General features: G+C 34.1%; 4 protein-coding genes and 1 pseudogene across 10 annotated transcripts; 3 read left to right on the plus strand and 2 right to left on the minus strand.

Moving 5' to 3' along the window:
- The first annotated feature begins 2491 nt into the window (after positions 1–2491).
- LOC142505684 (zinc finger protein 4-like) lies at positions 2492–3440 on the plus strand. Its single transcript, XM_075618766.1, has one exon. It carries the CDS (start codon positions 2758–2760, stop codon positions 3253–3255), a length of 498 nt encoding a protein of 165 aa, XP_075474881.1. The 5' UTR covers positions 2492–2757; the 3' UTR covers positions 3256–3440.
- Positions 3441–5516: 2076 nt separating this feature from the next.
- On the minus strand, positions 5517–12782 carry LOC142505209 (pathogenesis-related homeodomain protein-like). 7 transcript variants are annotated; one of them, XM_075618095.1, is made up of 10 exons: positions 12559–12782; positions 12145–12221; positions 11093–12035; positions 10529–10694; positions 9401–9524; positions 9185–9297; positions 8546–9100; positions 7274–7570; positions 6449–6538; positions 5517–6332 (listed from the first exon to the last, which is right to left on the minus strand). In XM_075618095.1, the coding sequence occupies exons 3-10, from the start codon at positions 11770–11772 to the stop codon at positions 6120–6122; spliced, it is 2238 nt and encodes a 745-aa protein (XP_075474210.1). In that variant the 5' UTR covers positions 11773–12035; positions 12145–12221; positions 12559–12782; the 3' UTR covers positions 5517–6119. The 7 variants fall into 7 exon arrangements, with proteins under 7 accessions (XP_075474210.1, XP_075474207.1, XP_075474209.1 ...); XM_075618092.1 differs by having other exon boundaries at positions 12430–12782; XM_075618094.1 differs by having other exon boundaries at positions 12145–12237; positions 12430–12782.
- Positions 12783–13906: 1124 nt separating this feature from the next.
- On the plus strand, positions 13907–15446 carry LOC142505782 (uncharacterized). The gene is made up of 2 exons (XM_075618894.1): positions 13907–14250; positions 14623–15446. The coding sequence occupies exons 1-2, from the start codon at positions 13960–13962 to the stop codon at positions 14683–14685; spliced, it is 354 nt and encodes a 117-aa protein (XP_075475009.1). The 5' UTR covers positions 13907–13959; the 3' UTR covers positions 14686–15446.
- LOC142505780 (putative E3 ubiquitin-protein ligase RHY1A) lies at positions 15227–17113 on the minus strand. The gene is made up of 3 exons (XM_075618893.1): positions 16823–17113; positions 16137–16327; positions 15227–15940 (listed from the first exon to the last, which is right to left on the minus strand). The coding sequence occupies exons 1-3, from the start codon at positions 17045–17047 to the stop codon at positions 15442–15444; spliced, it is 915 nt and encodes a 304-aa protein (XP_075475008.1). The 5' UTR covers positions 17048–17113; the 3' UTR covers positions 15227–15441.
- Positions 17114–21509: 4396 nt separating this feature from the next.
- Positions 21510–23130, plus strand: LOC142505781 (putative amino acid permease 7; annotated as a pseudogene).
- Positions 23131–26334: the final 3204 nt, after the last annotated feature.

Here is a 26334-nt window from a genome sequence, read left to right on the forward strand (position 1 = left end):
TACATTGGGATCATTAATAGATGATACTTTCATTGGATGTCCCACAAAGACCATCCCGAGCTCTAACAAAATCACTCGATGAAAGTTAATTTTTCTTATATTCAACACTTTCTTGCACCATCATATCATATGATTAAGAAGAGAATGCCGTAATGAAATGGACTGTGATTTTCTAGTTTGATTTTCTTAGATAACATGATTTACATTATATTGAGTTAGTCAACAGGTTTACTCTGTGTCCATCGAAAGACATCGTTATATAAAAAAAAAAAACTTGAACCCAATGCTTCCATATATATCATCAAAAAATCACGTTTTTTTCTTGAAAGGGATCATGTTCAAGAATTTTGTGTCTTGTTTTTTCCAATTTCGTGAGGAGAATATTTAAAGCACCATCATCACATTTGATAATGTCGTGAGTTTAACATTCTTTGCACCGTCGAGAGGTTAATATTTAAAGAGGTGCAAAAAATATGCATGAAGGTAAATACTAGGAAGATAACATTCGAGAGGTTAATTTTTCTCTCCCATAGAAGAAAATCGCCAAGTATCAAACTCTAGTGGTTAACATGAGAACTCGTGGCGGGCGTGTTTGCCACAAATTAATTTCAACACCAAGACACCCGACCCCATGTAGGAGGCATTTGCAATTTTGTACACTGCTTTTTTTTGATACCCAAACAAAACCGTGTTCCTACTTTTTACGAAATTGTTATTATTTTTTTCATTTATATTAATATAAAATCACAACATCGTCAAATATAATTTATTTATGTAAATTTGGAAACGAAAATGAAAATTTATGTGATGATTACGTCCGTAGAAGTTACTCATCATATAATTTTTTTTTCTGATTTTCAGTTTTAATTTCAAATTTTATTTAAGTGAGTATTTATAAAATAAAATTAAAAAAAAAAATCAATTGGACATACACACAATACATGGCAAAAACTTGTGCGAGACGCTCTCACAGGTCGTGAGACGGATATCTTATTTGGGTCATCCATGAAAAAATATTATTTTTTATGCTAAGGATATTAATTTTTATTGTGAATATCGGTAGAGTTGACCCGTCTCACAGATAAAGATTCGTTATATCGTCTCACAAGAGAACTATATATTCCACAATACATGCATGTAATTGCTAAGTCTCGACTCCGACCACTTTCCCCACATGTCTTTTATATGAATCCATAAACCAAATTTTACAAATACGCAATGATACAATTGTGCGACCACTCGACCCAATATTTATGATCCTCGCACAAAATATAATATATACTCCACTTTTTTTGAATTCTAGCATATAACATAAGACACATTTTGTCAGATCTAAGTGATTCCATGTCGAATACGCATTACATTTAAATTATTTCAATGATAATTAATGAACTGCAAAACATATATCCATCTGTGTTCATATAGTCATCACATGTACCTCTACGAGTCACAATTACGACGTGAATAAAGATTTTCGTTACGAGAATTTGTGTATCAATTTATCCGGAAAGAACTCAAAAAGAGGAGGAAAAAATAATCTTAAAATTTAGAAAATTACTTCTAATCAGAGAATGGAAGAGCTATGAAACACACCCTTGTAGTCAATGGTGACAGTAGGCGGCCGACAAGCGCCGACGGTGTTGGAAGAGTTGAAAGCGCAAGGTTTTTAGGTTTTGAAAGATAACTGAAGCGAGAGGAACACCGGTGAGGAGCTTAAAAATATTTAAGTTCTATTAGAGATCACTTTCATATTTCAGTCGCAAATTATCGGTCTCAAATTAGAAACCGACAGTAATATCTCGGTCTCAACTTAGAGACCTGAATAAAAATTCGGTCTCCAATTCGTGAGTAGAATAAAAAAATCGAGGTACAAAAATAATTTTAAATTATAAACGTGACGAAAATAAATGTAGCGACCGAAATCACTGTCGGTCTCTAATTCTGTTACAACAAAGATATAGTGTACGTATGTATCTGTTTGAAATGCATGCTAAATAAATTTGTGTAGATCATATTCGTAAAACGAGTACGGATGAGAAGAGAAGGAACTAAACACAACCCTTGTTTATATCAAGACTGATTGATAAAATGGGAATCTTGGGGAGCATTTCACGATCATAATTCAGATAAGACGATGCTAAAAGGTTAGGCGGGCAAGAATAAATAATGGTAGGCAATACAAACAAACTGGGAAGCATTGATATGACCACAAATGGAAATTGTCGTTAGATTGTCAACTTCTGATTGCTTTCTACTGCTCAAAATTTAGATGACACCCCATGGTGGGAGCTAAGATTCTTTTCATCTGTAAGTGGCAAAATTAATTCTTTTTTTGGGAAAATTGGTAAACTATTCCATGCCAGTCTTGGCTCCTACAGTAGATTTTCTTACTAGTTAAAAGTTGAGATTCTTTCAATATATATGGAGGTGAGGGAAGAACGAGCCATAATAAAAGATGATGCGAAATTATCCCTTTGTCTATCAATTTTTTTTTATTAAAAACATATATATTTCAATATCAAACATTATTAAATATTTCCCAGAACATGTTTTGTCCTAACCCTAATTTTTTTAGATGTAGATCTATATTTTATTTGGAGGGCCAATTCACGGGACATGCCACACAATATATTTCATCCCTCGAGTAAAAGAAGGGTCGAACTAATTATGTCTCTTCGTCCATCGACATGCTCTTAAAAGTCATCCGAAGAGTTTCGATCCAAATTAGCTTCTAGGAAAAAAGAAGAAGAAGAAAAGATGCAGAGTGGAGAAAGTAGTGATCAAAGGACACAGCAACAAGATGAAGTGGAGTGGTTGAATTTGAGGTTGGGAAGGAATCCATCCCAAGAAGAACCGTCACAATCGAGGCCTAATACATCCGGGAAGTTCTACTCTTGCAACTTCTGTATGCGCAAGTTCTATAGCTCACAGGCATTGGGGGGGCACCAGAATGCCCACAAAAGGGAAAGAGGTGCAGTGAGGCTCCATAATTCCATGATCAGATCACTGGGCGTGCGAGCACACTCCCTCGTGAACAAACCAGGCAGAGATGGAACCGGAACAGGAACCGGAACCGGAACTATAGCAAGATTCAAAGAGGGGGATCAGAGCCTTGGGACAGCATGGCAGAGAAACCAAATGGAGGAAGCAGCAGATTCGGTGTGGCCCGGAAGTTTCCGATTGGATTTGCAACAACAGCAACTGGAGGAACAGCCGTCGAGTCCAAAATCATTGGACCTGAATCTCAAACTCTAACCAGCTTGTTCATCTAGATTCCTTTGTTGTATCATACTTCTTTTTGCTTTCGCAATCTACCAATCTGTTGAAAAATTCCAAGTCGGAGCACACGAGTACGTGACACAATAAGCGACTTGAGAATTTTACTTATCTGGTCGTAATCTCCAAGCACATGATTACCGTTATTATCGGCCAAAAGAGCACCGTTAATAGATAGATGACTTTCATTTGTAAGTTTATTTTTTTATTCTTTCGTTTGTTTTACAATTTGTCATGTTCATTAGATTTTTTAAGTTAATTTTTACGTTAATTTAATATGATCATTAATATTGTATGTTACTTAAACCAATCATATTATTTTGATTTTATTTTTAAATTTTATTTTATATATTTTCGTAAAATTCATGAAAAATATCTATCATAATGTTATACATTTTAAAAAATCGATAATATTACTAACATCTATTTTACTATTAAAAATATGATTTTTATTTGTATACTTATTTTTTTAAGATTTTGTTTTTTTACAATTTATCATGGAGAATCTTTAAGTTATTCTATACGTTAGTTAAATATGATTATTAATAGAGTACTTGACTCAATCAATCAGACTATTTATTATTTTAATTTTATTTTTACTTTTGAATTTAAATTTAATTTATACATTGACATCAAAATTAATAGAAAATCATTATAACAATGTTACATTAAAAATTTGTTAATATTACGAACATTAAGGTAATAATGAGAAGACGAATAAAGATGAATGATATTGAATAAAATTAAATTATTAATAAACATTAAGGTAATATAAAGTATCTTTTTCCCATTTAGTATAGATATATTTTTAGACTACTTATATATCAACATAGATACATGATCGAGAAAAAAATGTTTGTAAGTGAGTGATTTCAATGCAAACATTTAAGCTATTTAGTCAATTTTCAATATATGATGTCAAATAAATATTAATAAAGAATATATTATTATTAATATGTTAAATATATGGCTTTCATTTGTGAACTTACTATTTTATCATTTTTTTATTTTAGAATTTGTCATGTTCATGATGTTATTTACATTATTTTTTATGTTAGTTTAATAAGGTTATTAATATTGTACTTAACTTAATCAAACTAATTATTATTTTAATTTATTTTTAAATTAATTTTAATTACGTAAATTTAAATATTGCCATCAAATTCATGAAAAATCTTTACCATGCTAATGATAGGTAATAATGGGAAGACGAAGAAAGATAAGTCGGACTGAATAAAAATAAATTATTAATAAATATTAAAGTCATATAAAACTTCTTTCTCCCATTTAGAATAAAGATATTTTCAGATCTTTATGTGTCAGCAGAGATATGTGATTGAGAGAAATGTTTGTATGTAAATGATTTCAATCACTATTTTTAAGCTATTTATTCAATTTTTATATACGCTGTTAAATAAATATTACTAAATAATATGCTTCATTTGATCATTTTATATTCTTGCAATGAAATGAGTTTTTTACCATAGCGTTAACATGTTTTATTGTTATATGTCATTTGTATTGATCATGTTATGTTTGGATTGCTTATGTGATTTGTTTGTTTACCGAAAGAAAACAAAAAATAAAACCACATATCCCACAGAAATGATTTTTCAATTTTTTATTCCTGATATATTTTGTTAATTCTTAAACACATAATGCATGTCGTCTGTTTGCTTAGATTACTTAGTTTGAAGTGACTTAGAAAAAAATTTAAAAATGATGAAATATTTCTTCGTTTTTACCTTGTGTCTTAGAATATCAAGATATAATAATTTTTTATTTATTGGGACAAATGTATTTCTAGAATTCTGTTTATAAATCAGTATTCAAAATTTTTAGGACATTATTATAATTTCTATTCAATTTTTTTTATTTAGATTGGTAGAAGATATTTGAATTTGAGTTTTTTTTATGTTCTTGCTTATATTATTTTTGTAGTATTATTTATTGTGAAAATAGTAGGTGAACTAAAAAAAATTGATGGATCTAGAAGTCCTCTGGTGGACGACAAACATAGATAAATAGTTTAAAGAAATAATATCCAGTAGATTTTTGACATGCAATTTTGTTCTAATTCAATTATTATACATGATTTTAAATTTTAATTATATCTCAAATTAATATATGCTTTAATGTGTTGTTGACTGATATATTTTTACAATGGTCTAATATTTTTCTTTAGTTTAAAAAAAATTGTGTGACTTAACATTATATTTGTACGTAAATAACATAATAGATGTTCAAAAAATTTTAAATTATGTAACTAAAAAAATTATAATTACGTATCATATAGTCATTCCATAAAACACCAAATTATTGTTACATTTAGGGAATGTCCCCACAGACAAGCACACAACATCAAATTCAACAAGCACACAACCGTTTCATTTGCCAAGAGAATCAACTGGTGTACCCGGACGCCAAATTGTCACAGATTTCCTTCCACCGGAATACGAACAGGCTACATAACCAGTTGGAGATCGACTCCAATTGGCACCTCTGCCGCAGAAAAATATTACTCAAGTATGACCAAATTGTGCTTACAGACCAGTTTTCTCAGCATCAATTCTTGCCAACTTGAAAAATAGTACTCAAGTATGACCAAATTGTGCTTACGGAAAACCCGTTTTCTCAGCATCAACTCTTGCCAACTTGAATAATCGAGAGGCCGGATTCTCGGAAACATCATCAAATTTTACACTCGTGCTACAGATGATGTCAACTGTCGAGTTCTGCTGCTATGTTCTATCAAAAACCTTATAATTGTCCACCCTCAGATCGATCCATTATTTCAGGAAGCTTTATAGATCTCAGTATTTCATTAATTTCCTTGACTGGTATCAGCTGCTGAATTTTCCACTCTGGCTTGCGCAATGTGGATTTTGCGCAACGAATGCACTGGATGAGTTATCATTTGTTACAGTGGCTTTCTCAAGCTCAGGCTCGTTACCTGGAACCGAGGTGCTACTTAAGGGAGCACTCTCAACACCACATGATAAAATCTGTGGTCTATGATTAAATCTCCAACGTGTGTTATCAAACCATTTACCAACCTGCAAAGGAAACGTTCAAATGGAATAAACGCTTGTTCGTCTCGAAAATAATAATCAGGGTGAGGCGTGCTGAATCAAGAGGACAAGAACGATGGGCGAAGGAAATTTGCTCAAACCTGCTGGATTGAGAGCCCCAACTCTTTTGCCAATTTTTCCTTTGCAGCTCTTTCAGGGTATTGATTTTCTTGGAAAGATTCAAAGAGTCTCTGCGAAGAAATGCATAAAACCTGGATACCATATTTGTTCTCGAGAAACTAGAAGTTAACATTTAATGCTTTTGCAATGTAATACAGCAAGGCTTTCAGGGGTATCATTACTACTAAATTGTATTTAGTTTCGCACTGCACCTACACAAGAGGGGATAATCAGTCGAGCAAGTTCGCGAGGTATACGAGCTGATCTGAGAGAGCTCAAGCTAGTACTCAAAGTAGACTTCAAATTTTTTTTTTTAAATGCAATATGGCAGACCTGGCTTGCATAACAAATCGAGGAAGTTTCACATTAGGAAAATATCGTGATGGGGAATAATACTAAAGATTTACATTATCACCATTAAATACCATAAATATTTCCCCGTGTATTCCGTTGCTTGCTCAACTCCTCTGATCATTTTCTACCTTGACATTCAAGGTTATTGGACTCGCTAGAAACATATGCAAATTTGTGTGACAACTTGAAATGATTAAAAACCATACCAAGCACAACTAAGATGACCATTAATGAACATCATTATCCAAAAAAATCCAAGTTTGAACTTGGCTCTTCAATTCAAGCTCAGGGTCAAGCTTCGAGACTTAATATAGGAGTAATGATCTCGAGTAATGAGTCATAAATGTAAAGTTATGTTTGAAGCAAGATAATTCTAACCAATGTCATAAATATAACCCATTAGACTGTAGGATAAAACTATTTCCACAAGAAGCCCACACTGTAACAAATACCTGTGTTTGAGCTTCCCCAAGAATTTTGTACGTTGATCTTTTAGTTTTCGGACCAGCAGAGTCAACAATTGCCGATGAATTCTGTATGCCCATTTCATTAAGCCTTTTGTGGGTTATTTCAGGTCTATGCTGGATTTCTTCTTGGTTTTCCTCCTTCATGTCCCTCTGAGTTTTTGCAACTGAAGTTTTATAAGGAGACACAACCACAGTTTTTTGACGATTCGTATTCCTTCTCTTACTACCCATAGTATCTTCAAAATCTTCGTCACTTGAATCAGAATAGTTCCCATATGTTTCCTTTGACAAGATAAGTAACATAAGCAACCCAAGGAAGTAAAAGGAAATAGGCAACTGAGCAGCTTTCAACATTTTAATGAGGAGACCTTTGAGCGGGATTAACAACGAAAAGCAAATAATAAAAGTTCGGTTATAGCATTATTATCAGCGTATAATATTCACTCTTCCTCCAAGGCAATGCACACAAAGCGACATGATATCGTTTGCCATGAAGATCACAACTTTTTTGTGCCACACAAGTATTATTTTCTTCTAAAATAGCATATAGAAATTTTGCACGCTAAGCATCTTCTACAATTATGTACACAAGACTATAACATCAAAAGACTAAAAAGGTGGTTAAATAAAGGTTGAATGGATAGTTGTAGAACCAAATATAGTGACTAATTATTATTTTATTCTACGTGATGAACAATTAGAAAACTACAAGAAGACATTAAAGCAATGAATGACAAATTAGGCCATATTTACTTCAATCCCAATTCATAAAATAGGAGTTCCAAACGAAAATCATATGCTCATCATGTATAAAAATATCAGACTCGGGTCCATGAGCAGTAACAATTTTCCTATATAAGATAGCTTGGATACGAGAAATGAATGTAACTGAAGGTTACAAGGAGATCAGTTTTGGAAAGAGAAAAGCAAAAGTGACAGAAATTGCATGCACAAACATGGAGAAAGATATCACATACAAAACAAGAAACTAAAATACACCTATCATATTACTACAATTTTCACCGGCTCAAAAAAATGTAGTAATTATTACTAGCATATTACTAAATAAGTGTTAATACCTGGTATCTCATATCGAATTATATATTTACCTATTACACAAAAGTTTCCAATCATTATTTTATACCCTACATCATGGAATGAGTATCTCAACAAGAGTCTGGAATACTACTTTATGATTTTATGCATCATGTGAAATTTCCTATTATGACACAAAGTTATGAGAACAAAGAAACTCACATCGTGCAGTTTCTTGTAGTCCAACCGTTCCACATGTCTTTTACTAGAAGAAGGTTCATCACTATTTCCCAAAAGGTAAGACAGGTCATCTTTCTGCGATTCTTTCATCATCCCACCCACATTAGATATTTTTCTGTCACAACCCGAGCTGGGAGAACCATAACCTGGTGGTGACAAACTATGCCCTGTATTTACACCAGGCACATCGGCATCATCAATTTGACCAACAAGATCCTCGGAGTCGGACGAAAAATCAGAACTTGAAGTATCAAGCTTCACCAGCTCATCTTTATCAGGAGCAGCAGGATCAAAATCGTCATCTTCTGAATCGTCAGAAGGAAGCGCAAGAAATTTTTCATTATCAGGGGGAGCCAACAAATAATCAGATGCAGACAAATAAGGACATTCGTTGGAACTTGATTCATCTCCTGTAACCTTTTCAAGTTTATCTGGTTTGTCAGGGTCATAATCATTATCCTGGGAATCATCTGGTGATGATCCGTGAATATCATCCAGTTTCTTTCCTGATGCAACAACGGCCTCAGGAAAGATTTTCTGTAAGATGGCACTGAGTATGATGAGCATGTGTCCATTCATAAAGATTTAAATATGAAGAATGGAAGCAGAAATAGGGTAGACCTCCCAATTATCAAGGATAGAAACTTTAGACTCCTGAAAATCCTTAAGCATGTGAATGCAGTCTAATTTACAATCACATCCAGGGCAAAGCCAACCTTCATCGCCAGGAGGAACTAATACACCAACAAAAAAAGGGAAAAAAATAAAATAATTTATGATAAGAAGACATCCAGAACAAGAGAAACCAAAGATATAAAATGAGTGGCTTTAATTTACTCTGTTCTTTTAACAGAGGTGGTTCCAAGCAAAACTGGTGAAATCCTCTTTGACAGGCACCATCACACAGAATAATATCGTTATCAACTTGCAAGTCCTTAGAGCCACATTTTGCACAGAATATCTGCAATCAAAAAATTCTCAACCATGACTAAATCGCTATCTTCTGTAAAAAAATGCAAAAGTTCAGCCATGATCAAGCGACGTCGCCATAATTTGAAACTATTCTAGTTGTTGAGTCAGTGTCTACACCATGAGGTGGCAGGTGTTGACAGGAATTTCTTTGCTTGGCAATTTACAATCCATTATCACTTCATTCACTTTACTGATAAAGTTTGCTTACATAATGTCAAAATGAAATAAAAATGTGGCAAGTAAAAGGTTTTCTAAATAACAAGCTTATGCAATCCACGTGAAATGAACTTTTGAAGCAGTATTTATTAAGGCCCCAAAAGGTTGAAGAAACACTGATATATAGTTCCACAAGTAACATAAACGGACATAAAAAATATGGCTGCAGTTAAAGAACCAAGAATTTCTTAAATAACTATAAACTCTTGACTTTTATAGTTATCCCCATAATTACTAACACCAACGTCAAATTAGAGTAAATACTGAAATTGAAAGGTTTTGATATTAAACGCCCGAAATAAATGTGAAAATAATGCTTCAAAGCAGCATATGTAGAAAAGGACTCTAAATAAACTATAACATATAGCATGAAAATTACCATTGCTATACCAGATTGTGTATGAAGCCTACTAGCCACTTGAAATAATATGAAAAATCGAGCAATATCTTAGAATCTCTTGGGGTTAAAAAATAAAAAAATCAATCTGAAAAAGAAAACCACAAGAAGTTTTTTTCTTGGACTATTTTTTCTGCATCACAAGCCTCTATCGTTAGATGACTACTGAACCCTACACATCTTTTCATTTAAGAAACAAATTATTCACTGATGCAAGTAAATTGAAAGCCGGGGCCGCCTCTTTACAAATGCTCGAATTAACAGAACAGGAGGTCTGAGGTCGCAAAGATGGCTCCAACGAACCAACATTTGCCAGACTATGGTTTAAATGAAAGCAACGAGCATTATAAAAATATGCACACGATCAAGTGTGTCCCTACATCTTCACTGTAGATCTCTCCTTTAGAGTCAAACAGGGATTCCGGAAGCTTTCCCGCAGCAAGTGACTGATCGATATGCTGAAACAATTCTCTTATCTTCAATTTGTAACGTAAAATATTAGATTTTGCATTTTGGAGCTCCTTCTCTGGCTTTAACTTTTCCAGGCTGAAAAATAGGAAGCAATCATCAATGTGGCTCGAACATAGTTGGCTTAGTTAGACCAAGCTCGAGAGCATAAAGAAAGATGAGAAACTTTCTTAATCCATTAATATGCCTGGTTCAAGATGCTAAGCATTTTAACACACCCCATCTACAGAGCACATTGTTGCACTGATGCATTGAAGGATATGCGTGCATAAAACGATGGATGAAAGCAAAAGTTTTATACTAAATTTCATCAACCTAGACAAGAGGCTTTAACAAATTTCATCAACCTAGAAGTAGATGACCATATTTAGAAACACAACCATGTCACAAATAACTTCAATGACAGAAGCACTCAGCCCATTAAAATGTAACACAGAAAATAGGAATCTGTACCGAATATTGAGGACAAGACAAACCTTTGTCCTTTCCAGCCTTCAGCAGAATATGCGTCAATTAAGCTTTGTTCATATTTTATCCGGTGCAATAAATATCTTAGATGGATCTTAGTTTTTAAAAATTCAGTCACAGAACCTCTCTCCACCTCCTTCTTTTTTCTTCCCCTCCTTTTCTTTTCTCCACTAGCATTACCTTCTGACATCACACTCTCAGCCTCAAAAACCATGGGTTTCTCCGGTGATTTTGGATGCAATTCCCATGAACTGGTTGCTGCACTTGTTTGTTTAGCTTTTCTCTTTCTCTGTTGTAATTCAATGCTTTTATATTCAGCTTCCATACGACCACATTCATTAACCGCATCCACCTGAATTGGTTCCAATTTTCCTGAATTGGGGTTTACAGATGCATGACCAGTTGATCCACCTGAACAGTTGACGTCTACGGGAGGATTCTGGAATGGTTCTTCTAAGTCTTCAAAAGTAGAAGAAATCTTCACTTCCCATAGCTGGCCACTTGGTTCCGCACTAAAAATCTGGGCTATATCTCTGGTATTTGGTCCTACTATTCTTTCCTTGTCAGACATTTTTTCCATTGAAATTAATTTGGCATCTTTAAACACCACCGACTCAGTAACAGTTCTCTTCGAATCCAATTCACTATTTTCAGGCATCAGTAGTCCACAATCAGCGCTCAGGGACATAAAATCAGAACTTACTCGACTTTTATATTCCTGAAAATCCAAATCCCTGACCCCCTTTTCAGGTTCATCAACTCTATTGGTCTATCCCACTTGTACATTTAAAAAGTTCCGGCAATATCACCCCAGATTCAATATAATTACTATGTTTAATGCCTTATAGAACAGGTCCGCCGTTGTGTCTCGTATGCCCAGAATTCAATCGCCGTCCAGGTCTATCCATATTTTTCCACGCCTCCGATGATCAAAAACCATAAAACCAATTCCTAACCTCAATAACAACCAGTAAAAGATCACTAGACTATATCGTGAAGAACCTAAAAAACGCAAGCAACACCGTGCACTAGAACTGCTATTTTAATGCACTCAATTCACCTCATCCCATCTATGAAATGACAGGCCCACAAAATTAGATGGCAGTTAATCGATCCCCTTTTCCAGCAGCTCCTTACCTGCAAATCAACACATCTGCAATCACGTTATCTTGTCAAATTTCAGTATTTCAAATTTTTAGAATAAAGAAACAAAAAAGTTTCCATTTTTAAACATCCGAACAAGATATCCCATAAAAAAAAACACCTCCCACCACACACAGACATTCACCGTGTAGGCCATCACGCACGCATATTCATATAATATAAACAAAAGAAGTGAAGATACCTGAGGTCCAGATCAAGTTTAAAAGAGGTAAATATATAAATAATCACAACCCACTTCAGTCGATCTTCTATTTCCAGCTTGGGAAAAAAGAAAGAAAGTAGAAAAAGAAAAGATAAGGAGAGCGAATGCCTGGGAAGAAATGAGTTCCCACAATGCTTCCAGATGCAGAAATAATGCGAATCCCTGGTGAATTTAACGTGTGTTGGTCGCGATTTAATCCTCAGAATCACCACGGAAGCTCTTGAACTGTGTGGAGAAGGATGAGGAGGTATCACTTTCGGTCACACTATCGTGCGCTGCGTACTGAGGAGGATACGATGCGATGCTTCCAGAATCCAGAATGGCAGAATCCAGTGTCCCTGTCCCCTCTCGGAAAGACGAGCATGGGCCGTCGGCTGGATCATCAGTACTACAGCCCATTCATCGTATGGGCCGAACTACTTATAATTGGGCGAAATATGTTAATTTTAAAGCCTAGATCGTTGGACTATCGATGGGCTCTGCTGGATCGGGGGAACGCACTCAACATGGTTTTAGTTCAAGTGTTATGGGCCTGGTGTGAGGCCCAGGCCGTACTCCTCTCCTTAGGAGTGTGATTGTCCTCAAACACGAAATCCAGATGTAGTTTGGTCTGGATCCTCCATGTTGGTTTCACCCACTACTGGCTCAACCACCATTTCAAGTCAAAACAATTTCTTGCAACGATGTCATGGGTCGTAGGGTTCATCGCGATTGAAGCAGAGGCCTCGTGCTCGCTATAATACAAATTTATTATAAAATAATTTTTTCTATTTTTTAATAGAGTGGGTCTCATGTGAGACCGTCTCACATATCCTAATATGTGAGACGGGTCTACCCTATCCATATTCACAACAAAAAGTAATATTTTTAGCATAAAAAGTAATATTTTTTCATGGATGACTCAAATAAGAGATCCGTCTCACAAATACGATCCGTGAGACCCTCTCGTACAAGTTTTTGCCTGATATAATGTCAACATGTTTCATACTAACATAATTTTACATATTGGAAGAGGGAAAATACATTATCAATTATTGGGATAACAATTAAGCTTATTAAATTGCACTTTAATCATTCGAAAGAACAGTAAACATGTAATATGTGACTTCAATATTTTGTTTTTTGATTAAATATAAAACTTATATATTTTTAAATATTTTGCTTTTTGGAAGGAATTTATAAAATATTTAATCGTCGTTTGAAGTTAAAAATATGATAATAATATTGAGATAAATAATATAATATAATATAATAAATAATATAGATAATAAGTATTTGATTTGATTAATAAATAATAATTTATTTAAGATTAAATTTAAAATAAGATGATAAATTATTTTCTTTAATAATTAATAAAATATTAATAATATTAAAATTTAAAATCAATTAATTTAAGATAATTAATTAATAAATTATTTGTTGCCTTAGTTTTTTCTTTTTCACTACTATTTATTTCTTATTCAGGTCTTATCTGCTTCCTCTTCATATTACATCTCCAGTGTTGGAAAAATGGCGATTCCGTTTGGTGCCATCTCGAGTTTCATCGCCGGAGAAACGGTGTCGTTTGTGAAGTCTTCATCTTCTGCGGTTGTTAGAACTTCTCCCGTCCACATGCGCTTGATGACTATTTCGTCGGCATCAAAGCCGGCAACGGGACCTAAGAATCGCGAGCCCGGGGGGATAATGAAGCCTCGCCGAGTGTCTCCAGAAATGCAGGCTTTCCTCGGAGGTGCCCCTGAGATTCCTCGTACGCAAGCTCTTAAAGAGATTTGGGCTTACATCAAACAGCACAGCCTTCAGGTATATACGTTTGTTTTCTCAAAAAAGGTTGCAAAAACTTCCTTTGTCTTTTGCAAGGGAGCAAGATTGGCTTTGGGTTTTCTTTCTGCTACCAAGGGGTTGAGACATTACTTGAACACAAATATTTATCACGACTCTAGTGATTTTGGATCATCGAGGTTTTGATTTCATACAACATGAAATGAGCATAAAAATCCACGCAGTCAATTCCATTTCCAACTAGTTTGGAATTGAAAGTTATGTGATGATAATTACATCATCGAGGAATTCTTGATTCGACCTGTATTCAGCCTTTATTTCCAGTAAACAATGTGATTTCACGTGACATATATAATTGAATAAGAAATGACTTGATTTATCATTTCATTCTAGGACGCTGCAGATAAGAAGGTCATCGTCTGTGATGAGAAGCTAAAGAAAATTTTTGGAGGATAGGATCGTGTTGGGTTCCTCGAGATTGCTGGTTTGATGAGTCCTCACTTTCTTAAGTGAACTACGGACGATGGCGAATGGCTCTGTATCTTGGTATGAAATCAATATTTTTTTTACATGAGGAAACTGGTTGGTTGATGAATCACTCTTGGGCAAAAATGGCAAAGCACGAGCAGATATTTCCTTTTATAGACTAATTTTGTAGTACCTTTGTCTCAATACTGGCTAGGGTTGTATCAAGCTTCTATCAATAAAGTCCCTAGCGTAACTGTTTTCTTGAAAACCTCAAACAACAGCACACAATAGTGAGGATTTCAATTTCTAATATCCAATCCATAATTATATTTTGGCATAATTTGGGGTGTTTGCAATTTATAAAAACAATTATATTTTTTTGTAGATAGTGTGTCCGTTTGGAAATTATGAATAGTTGACATACCAATTTGATTTTAATTTAGAACTCGAGTGAATATGCATCAAGTTCGTAATTTTCGCTAGTTTATGTTTTCCCTTTTTTTAACAATAAATCGATACTGCACGGACCTAAAGGATTTTTGCTTCTTTCAAGAAAAAAATCACTATTACGTCCAACAAAGAGAGTAATTCTGAGTTCCGATCGTTTCATCAAATAATCCTATACAAGAAAATACAATAACATTCCAGACCGTGGATTGAAGTGCAAAAAAGAAAACTTTGACGCTAACTTTCAATATTCCAGTTAGATGTATGTCTGAAGATTGAAGAAACACCACCTAATGCTCAGGTCCCAGGAACAAACACGGAGGTGTTAGGACCCGACACACCTTCAACCGGCTGGACCTGAAGACTTTCTGATGCTCCATCCATGTTTAGGGCAATACCCTGGCGACAATATGGGCAGTCCCCGCAGCTCCTCACCCAAGGATCCAAGCAACAAACATGATACCTATGTCCACATGGTAACAACATCAGCTCGTCTCCCTCCATGAAACGTTCTAGGCATATGCTACATTCCCTTGATGCCTTTAATGTGCCGTCTTCCTCATCACCTTCTTGTGGTATACAGTACACCTCCACGTGCAAACAGTTCAGTATATCTTGAGCCAGTCCTGGAGGTCTCGTCCTTATTTCTTGGTTGATCACATTGTTTGCAGAGTCGATTGTGGTTGTTCGTTCTCTAGATATCTCTGTTTCCCAATCTCCAGCATCAACATGCCTAAGTTCATCTCCGATGAGCAAGTCATTAAGGAGGGTGCTTGGTGAACTCCGATCACTCTGCCTATGAAGAAAGATGACTTGGCGATGTTAACAAATTAAGTGGTGAAAATTGAGATGAAGCAAGGAATGTTAAAACGACAACACTTTCAGTAGGAGCCCCAACTGATGGGAAAAAATAATTCAAACGAAGAGCTCGAGCACAGATAAGGCATTTCATGGTAAGGCTTCCTGTCGTGTTTGGATCATATATAACCAACCTGCCAGTGGACAGAGTGACGGCACTCAACCTATGTAAAAGCCTTTCTCTAGCAAGAAGCACAGCTCCCGGAAGTCGATCATTCCCATTAAATCTCACTCTATCCCAAGCATTGTTTTGATTTTCAACATGGGTAGCATCCCCTGAAGAAAATTGAGTGACATTAAGTTCAGGCCGAATCAATTCCCACTCCTGAGCATGTTAAAAGAAGAGTAAATCAGATTATCAGAACACGCAAAACAACAGTCCCTCAGACTACAAGACCCTGATTGCTTGAATGTACATCTTGAAATGTATTATGTCGTATCATTCAGATTTCAAACTTCAAAGTTGAACGAGATTTATCCTGAAACATATTTAGTGTCTCCGATAAGTTGGCAGAAGAGCTACTGGAGTAAAGATACTTTATGTTCGAGATTAGAACTTAAGTTTGATTACGTTAAAATTGAGTATTGACAACTCAAGTTTCATGATAATAATTTTGCATGTTCAAATTGTGAAATCACAGTTTGAGAATTCATCGTTTCTAGCGCTAATTCTGGTTAAGAGCCGGTCATCATCACCATGGACAGCGAAGGACGTTAAATTTTAGGAATTTCCAGCTTTCTGGCTATAATTTAAAAACGAATTACAGTTGACATGCTGTCCAATTCAAAAGCGATACTAATATCAAAGAGAGTATCTTACACGAGGCTGATGAGAAGAGCGAAGTTGAGGTGGTTGCCGGCGCGGATCACAGACGTTGGGATCAAGTCCACCACGGCCCGTGTCGCTGCTGTGAGGGCGGCGCTGGAGGCGGTTGCGCCTCTCGAATAGGCGCGAAGAACCGGAATCCGACCCGGCGTCAGACGGATCCGAATTCCGACTGATTCGAGACCTCCTAGTGTAGAATAACTCTAAAGCCCTCGGCATACAAAATCGAACGACCGAAACTGAAATTTGCTCAACAATTTCAAAGAAAGAAAGATGGTGAGGATGAATTTTAAAAATTATGATCGGATTAAATGGATTTTATTTGTTGAATCTTTGTACGTGTCAGATCTTGATGTATACTGTACAGTTTTTTTTTTTTTTTTTTATAACAATACATATTAAAATCTCAATTTAATATAATAGGATAAATTAAGTAACCAACTTCAATAAATTAATATTATTTTTAAACAAGTATCATTAATATATAAAAATAATTTTTTTTTATAAATCGAGACAATCTTCCATGCTAATAAAGAATAAGACATGAGATTGAGAATTTGTCAATATGTAATCGAGGGGCGTTTTCAGGTTAGATAATAATGTAATCGAGGGGCTTTTCAGGTTATATCATTATAGATAATTTATTTTTTTATGGTCAAATAATATATATACTAAATAATAAAATATATCTTATATAGTAATAATTTTTTTAAAAAATTTCCGGGGGTCTCTTTGAGAGTGAGCTCAGTCATATATAGATACTCTGTAGTGGTGTCGTCTCTCATATGATATATGTATATATTATATAGTTGTACTTTTATTGGAGTATCTCCTCGAGTAGTTGTATAAATATTTCGAGAATTGTATTATGTTATTATTAAGTTTTGTAGGCTCTATGATATTTTTGGTTTGTCTATGTCACACATTTGTTTATGTTAGTTGTGTTCATCGAGTGCATATGTTGTTTATTGTTGAATATTTGATTTTTTCTGGCATGTATTATACACGAGAATGTCATGTTGAATTTTTTAGAGGTAAAAAAGAATTAACTCACTTTTCTAATATATAGTAATTAATCATAATTTCATTCTAATAACTCATGTTCAGAATAACAACCCTCACAAAATGATCGATTGCAATTGATTATTTCCGACCACTTACATATAATCAGGCCAAGCTCTAATTAATTATGCTTTAAAAAAGTTTTCCCAAATAATTAGAATCGACCTCCGACTAAAATCCCGACCAAATGTCACGGAAGATTTGTAATGATATATCGCAAAATAATTTAACTCATGCATGCACAAAATAGATTTTATGACAAAATAGTTTACATAATCAACACGTGCACAGAGAGAGAACCTTGCCAGAAAAAGAAAATTAATATTTATACAGAGTTTTTTTTTAGCAAATTTAAGATAACATATTATTATTTGAAATTTTAGATCAATGTTGATTTCAATTGGGGAATGTGAAGTCGTCGGTGTGTGCTTTATGATCAACTCCCTCATCCGCGCTCCTCAACCAGAGAATCTGATGGACTGAAGCTGCGTCGTTTGGGATATCTTCCATCAACCGATCCTGCCCTTTCGGAAAATAAATACCGGACTGCGGGTGGGGTAACCAATAGCTCGGTGGCATCCACCGCCCCTCGTCCGCCGCAGCGCTTTCAGTGACTTCTTTAGATTTGGGGTTTCGCCTATCGTTTTTCCCTGCAAGCTTGCTCGCGTAATGTCGGATTGAAACTGCGTTCCTGCTGCACAAATAATTTGGCTGAACAAGTAAAATAGGTGCGAATGTTAATGGGCTGTGGCTGATCGATTGGGACCAGAACGAGTACATCCTTGTAATATAAAAAAATGGAAAATTTTATTTTGGGTCCATGAGTTTGTTTTTGTTTTTATTTTTTTTTATGATTTTCATCGTTTATATTATCAAATTTCAACTTAATTCGTTGTCAACTTCACTTTTAAAAAAACAACTAAATTGTCAAAAAAAAATATGATCAAGATTTAAATTTAATAAGATAAAAAGAAAAAAAATTGCTAAAAAAAAAAAATACAAGACCGAAAATGCAGTTTTCTCAACAAAAAAAATAAAATAAAATTTCAACCATCAAAGTCTAAAATTTACCGACTATTTTAAGGCTGCTGGTCTCATGCGTAAATTTTTATTCATTGGATGGTAGTCGGATTGAATTCTGTCATGTGAAAAATTTTATAATATTTGTTCATAAAACTCAAAATCGAAATCGAAATCTATTTTTGGTTTTCCAAATCAAATTATTATATGCATAAATGAAGCGAAGAGTAATTGACAAATGAATTTAATGCAGATTTAGAAGCATACATTGAGAATTGGTTAATGGGAAGCAACATCTTGGTGCTCTTGAGCCCCATTGTCGCCATAGCTCTTTGTATAACTAAATTCAACATAAAATCTTTGTATTTATATTATTCAAATGCACTCACTCCTCCAATTATTAAAGAATCGATTCTCACCCTTGATTTCAAGCTTCGTCTAATTTTCATATCCTAAAATTCCTTTAGTTTTTCCGATACCTCGTTTTAAGATTTTGTGCACCAATTGTCATGCCCCGAGCCCGAGCTCGCGCCTGCGTGACTGAACAAAGGGCTCCTATAGCAACTACTTCGTATTCGTCCTCGCTTTACGAAAATGATCAACTCAAGTTGCTATAGAAATCAATTGTAACTCATTATAAACTCATTTTAAATTTTTAATATGTAGGACAAGGGTATTACAATCATCGATCCACCAGCACCGAGAATCTAGAGTGGCTCCTACAGGTTCAAGAGGTGGCTCCCGTCATGTAGCACTTTGCCCCGCAGGTTCAAGAGGTGGCTCTCTTGCACGTAGCACTTTGCCCCACATAGCACTTATTTCCCTTTGTTCCTGCTGGTGACCGGCTTTGATATCATTCTGTCACGCCCCGAGCCCGAGCCCGCGCCTGCGTGACTACACAATGGGCCCCTATAACAACTACTTTGTATTTGTCCTCGCTTTAAGAAAATGATTAACCCAAGTTACTATAGAAGTTCATTGTAGCTCATTTTAAAATTTAAATTTTTAAGACGTGGGATTAGAGTATCACACCAATAACTTCAAAATATTAAAATACAATATGATGTTACCAAACTCGATGTTTTAAAAGACGTCGTCTATTATCATTTAGGCGCTAGGACGTCATTCATTGTCTCATTTTTTGTAAAAGTGACTCCTCTAGGTTTCAGCATTAATAAGTCGCCTAGGTGGTGATCTGACCGTCTAGGACCGTACAAGAAAATTAATATATATATATATATATATATATCGGATTTGGTATCGGATGAAAAGAAGACTGATATTTAGTTTTTAGTAGTTGAAGACCAAAAAATGTCTAAAATTCATAGCAAGGGTGTTTCCTTGACATGTCGCATATCATCGCGGTTTTTCTTTACTCCGAACATTATTTATGATTATCTTAATTCTCAAAATAATGCTTATCAACTTCATATAAAAAAAAATAACTAAAATATATTACCAAAATGTTTGGAAAATATTTCTTGAAATTTATCAGAATATATGGAACTAATACATAAGAAACATTATTTAAATTTTGTTTAAATTTTGTCGATAAACAAATAATGAAATAAAAATACAGAGGTTCATATTAACTGATGCAAAGTTGACAAGCAATATATAAAGCAAAATAAAGTACCTTTTAAGTAATGTGGTTCCAGCAATGAGAACCAACGGTTCCAAAAGAAGATTTCGAGTATACGTACCACATCGTCCTACTTTGTTTTATTCTTGTTTAATCTTGTTCATACATAAATACGCATTTGGTCCAAGGTGTCATTTGAAATTGACATGGAATTTTTGTACGGGATTGGAAAGAAACTTGAAAGCTTTTATTAATTTCAAACTGGGAATATATACATATACATATATATATATGTATATGTATATGTATATGTATATATGACCTATGGAAGAAATTATTATAAAATAAATAGAGAACAAAGAACGTCCTTGTTTGGCTCCATTTTGAGTTTACCTCTTAACTTCTTCTAGCCGAAATTTAATTTTTAGTTCTGTTTCTTTACTAAAATGGAGTAATTTCTGAACCGGACACAAAAATTATAATATTTTCAATTTATTATTTACTATTTTACAATCTCGAAGACCCTCGTGAATTACAAATTGGATTGGCTAAGTAATTTCCAATGAAGAAATCGGTGTCAATTTTGAAAAATACGAAGCTCAACGTGTATCAGGAATACACGTGCACCATAATATGATGTCTACGTATTACCATCATTGAAAGCAACAAAGACGTACATAGATCAAATAATATGCAATTACGCATACAGAAACACGTATCCAAATCTCCTTGCATCTTTAATGCGGATTATTTTGTAGATTTATTTAATTATTTAAAAAATTAACGATAGATCATGTCTAAATCGTCGCTAATTAGCGACAGCTTTATTATAAACCGTCGCTAAGTGAAAAACCGTCTCCGATTTTTCATAAATTTTTATCCAAATATCATAATCATCAATTTTTTTAAAAATATTATTTCAAATACACATGAATTTTTTTTAAATGTTTGGCCACTATTATTTTCCTAAACTACAGCTGCAACAACGGAAAAAATGGGACGTTCCAATGTGTGGAATTCTCACCCCAAAACCTACGACCCATTGCCTTTTCTTTATCTGAACTCGGCCTTTTTTCACCCAATTCCCGTTTCTTCATGCTTCGGTTCATTATTGTAATCGCCAACGTTTGTATTTAATTTGTCTGTCTATCTGAATGTTAGTGGAAGTAATATATGCTTTGTTTCAGTTTAGTTTAGTTCTTTATTCTGCTAAAATCATAAATATTATCATTGGTTAATAGAAATTTCTTTGTTTTTTGAATATGTACATTGTGCACTTTATGTCAGGAAAGAAGAATGCTTGGGTGTGCGGTATCGTAGTGAGAATAATTTCATCAAGCTAGGTATTGTTTATACTATTACATCCGCCATTAGTATGATCTTACGTTGCCTTCTTTCCCGAGTCGGAACATGTAGCCCATCTTGTTATGAATTGACTTCGAATGTTACAGAGCCATTCAGAGATCGAATGTCTTTCATGTACTCTACCATTGGAGCTGTACTTGGCATGGCCAAAGTTATAGGTTCGAATGTTACGTTTGGAGAGTTGTGAACTGAGGAGAGTTGAATCCATTTAAAGTTTTGTGGCTGCCATTTAGTTTGTCTTGTATTTCGACTGATATTTACAGAGAATGGAGAAATCAAAGGTAGAATAGTGGAAATCCAGCTTCTACCCCTGCCGGCTGCCAGCAAAGTATGGGATGTTTCTCAAGAACTTGGGGACATTGCCTTCGCTTTCCCATTTTCCCTGATATTTATAGAAATAATTGTAGGGAGAAATATATAATCTACATCTTTTCCTCGAAAACACGAGTTCCCAAGAAGCAAAACGGAGTCGAAAAATGAATTGATGAATAAGTGATTGAACTTTTTGAACATGCATGTGAAGTACACTCTGAGGCGACATCCATATACACCCGAAAAGGTCACCATGAAGAAGGCATCCATTTTGGCTGTCATCACCACAACTTTCTTTTACTTGTGCTGTGGAGGATTTTGGTTACGCAGCATTTGGGGATTTACTCCTGGGAATCTCATGACGGTTGGCTCATCGATTTTGCTAATGCATGCGTTGTTCTTCATCTTGTCGGAGGATATCAGGTATTAAATTTCATCATCAACGTACGCTCCTTTTCATGTAACGATTCCACGTTCTTTTAAAACTATTCGTACATGATTAGATGTTCAATCAGTCACTTTTCTCAAGTGTAGAGAAATGTTAATTTTAGAGAAAAGTATCCAAACAGCAGATTCGTGACCGGTGATTTGAAACAAATATCGGCATTCAGATTGAATCCTTTGAGCCTGTGTTTCCGGACCGCTTACGTTGTATTCACCGTGGGATCTAGTATACTTTTTCCGTATTTCAACAAAGTCGTGGGTTTAGCAGGGGCAATCAACTTCTGGCCTATCGTCGTGTATTTCCCTGTGGAGATGTACTTGGCGCAGAAGCATATCGGGCGCTGGATGAAAACGTCGGTTTTTGTAAGAGTGTATTGTTTTGTGTATTAGATGATTATAATTTTGGATGTGAGCCTGGATCAACGCAAAGCCAGAAATGAGCCAGCATGTGGTCCCCAGGGACAGGCTGCATGCCAAGTTAAAACTTGCTACTCACGAGACTTCTTTACATGCATAGATCCAACATTTTCAATTCGGGTTTATCGTGTGTGTGTGTGTATATATATATATGTGGTGAAGAATGAAGATAAACGTAAACTCATTTCTTGAATGTGTACTGTTTTTTTAAAAAAAGAAAAAACTCGTGTAAGATGATCTCACGGGTCGTATTTTGTAAGACAGATCTCTTATTTGGATCATCAATTAAAAAGTATTGCTCTTTATGCTAAGAGTATTACTTTTTATTATGAACATAGATATGGTTGATCCATCTCACATGTAAATATTCGTGAGATTGTCTCACAAGATACTTAGTATTTAAAAAAATATGAAATCATAGTTAAATTTGGTTTCTTTGGTGTGTTGTGTTTTACTGAAATTATCTTATTCTTTTGTTCTGTATTATAAAACTTTGGGCACGTATACTGCTTGCAACGCATTTATCTTTAAAATTTATCGTATTAAAGATTACCAAAGTTTTGCAAACAAAAAAAAAACTAATCTTATAGATTAAAATTCAAGATTTCATACTATTTACTTGCTAATTATTGATTTAATCGTGCTTAAATTTAACTTGAGTTGGAGTTGAAATGTATGGAAATTGACTTCTTCTTTTTTTGAATGGAGAATAGAGAATATCACGAGCGGGAATAGAGCTCCTAGCTAGATGGACACATGGTTAAAGTAGAAAGAATAATATAATATAACGAGAAAGAGCAAGCTTATCATCACACGTAGATATCACACCTGGCAAAATTACATTTTTTTATACGAGCGATAGGTACTTTTGATGACACAATAACTTGCAAATCGACGAATTTGATATATCAAGCTGCTTACTTTGTGTCTTGCTTCTTGGAACATTTATGTGAAATACATAGGAAAATTACAAACTCCATCTTAATATTATCATAATTTTGATTTTGATAATCCAATTTGATCGGATTTTTTAGTATTAATGCAATAAATTATTTTTTTCTGCCATGAGTCGATTTCTCACTTGAGTAGGTCTCTTGTGAAACGGTCTCACGAATTTTTACCTGTGAGACGGGTCAACCCTACCGATATTCACAATAAAAAGTAATACTCTTAGCATAAAATGTAATATTTTTTCATAGACGACCCAAATAAGAGATCCGTCTCACAAAATACGACCCGTGAGACCGTCTCACACAAGTTTTTGTCCTCTCACTTTAATGTTAATGTCAGACTGAACATATAAATAACGAGTAATTTCATTGACGACTATTAATATATGGGGTATGTATGCTTCCATAGTATCGTACTTGAGATTTAGAGCTCTGAGTTCGAACTTAAAAAATTGAACTTCTCCGAGTATAGGTCACTTTTTCCCACATATTTTTTATTTTTTTTTTATTTTTAACTAATAAATTTGTCATATTTATTATAATTATATGAATCATCAACAATCAAGTAAAACAATTTTTTTTTATTAATATTTACATGTTAATCACCTTCAATTATATTAATATCATAAATTTTATTGAATTTGTTCATAACGAAAAGCTCGAATAATCATTTTTTAAATTATCATTATCATCTATTAATTAATTAAGTTACTCAACATTATTGTTATCTTTATTTTATTATTAATTTTTTTATTTTATTTTATTTTTTTGCATTTCATATCCGTCAAATTATCAATTGTTCATTCTCTCATTGTTTTATTATTTAATGTCTTTTATTTTTGTTCTTTTTTTTTCTTTTTTGACACCTGCAAAATTTTCGACATCATGCTAGTTATATCTTAACATTAAAATTAATATTATTTTCTATCATAACTATAAAATTATATAACCTAAAAATTCAGAAATCATTTGCAAATTAATATTCAGATATGCATATCATGATTTTAACATTTATTTCATTGAAAAAAAATATATAAATGATAAGATAAGTAACCAATTCAAATGTGTGTTTCAAATAAAAGCTTTTTTCCCCCTAAAATCAGCAACTAATTATCTTATCAATGCATACAAACTTAAAAAATGAGAAAATTGACATACGACGTAAATTGAAAGTTATACCAAAAAATTTATTCATAAATTCTCAAAAAAAGTTTAAAAAAAAAAGTAAAGTAAAACATGATGTCTAAATTCAATCACCTATAGTTAGATATGAATTTAGGCAAAAACTTGTGTGAGACGGTCTCACGGGTCGTATTTTGTGAAACAGATATCTTATTTGGGTCATTCATAAAAAAATATTACTTTTTTATGCTAAGAGTATTACTTTTTATTGTGAATATCGGTAGGCTTGAACCGTCTCGCAGATAAAGATTCGTGAGACCGTCTCACAAGAGAGATGCTCATGAATATAAAATTGAGTAAAACGGAAGTCTTTTTATCTAAAAAAATTGTCGGAATCATACAGTTCGACAAATAATGTTTTTCCGTTTATTGGAAGTTAATTGAATAAAATATCATACTATTACATAATATAATAAAATAAAATTTGAAGTCCCTTAAGAGTATTATACGTACTGAAACGGTCGTATATGACCGATGATGTTTCAATGCTTCAAATTTTTTTTTTAACATAATAAAATAAAAAGATATGTGTAATATAAAATCTTATCTTATATAATAATATTGTCTGAATAAATGATTCAGCATAAACTCATCATCCACCTAAGTATACGAACGCAACTCATTCTCCAAATATTCGGGATATCACAAGATTCAGCTAATCCCTCCACGTAACGCTCCGCGTGTCCGAGCCGTACGCAAGGCCGCGTTTGCGTGTAATCTATCTCTACGAGCCACCGAATTGCTACGCTAGCCAGCCCACTTACGTGCTGCCGCGTGTTTGCTTCTCTCACTCACTCTCTCCACTCACTCTCTTTGTATACGTGTGGTACTACCAATTTCAATTCACAATTATCAAAATAAACACGATTTTAATTTTCTTTCATAACTTCTCATCTATATCAAGATTTTAAGTTAAAGATGCAAACACAATTTTTTAAATATTTTTTAATATATATATATATATATATTTTAACATTAAAACAAACGAGGATTTGTGGATATTTTCGGGAGTTTCATATTGACTTTGCGACCTAGGCATGGCCATAATCTTCAGGTCGGCCTAGGAGAAGAGTTCCACAATGTTCTAGAAATAGAGCGAAATGACAAGAACGTCCACACACGTGTCCAGATCAGGTTCATGACCAGTGAGGTTGCTTAGTGTAGTGTCTCCC

Source organism: Primulina tabacum, chromosome 10, assembly GCF_025594145.1.
Source record: "Primulina tabacum isolate GXHZ01 chromosome 10, ASM2559414v2, whole genome shotgun sequence".
Lineage (NCBI taxonomy): Eukaryota > Viridiplantae > Streptophyta > Magnoliopsida > Lamiales > Gesneriaceae > Primulina > Primulina tabacum.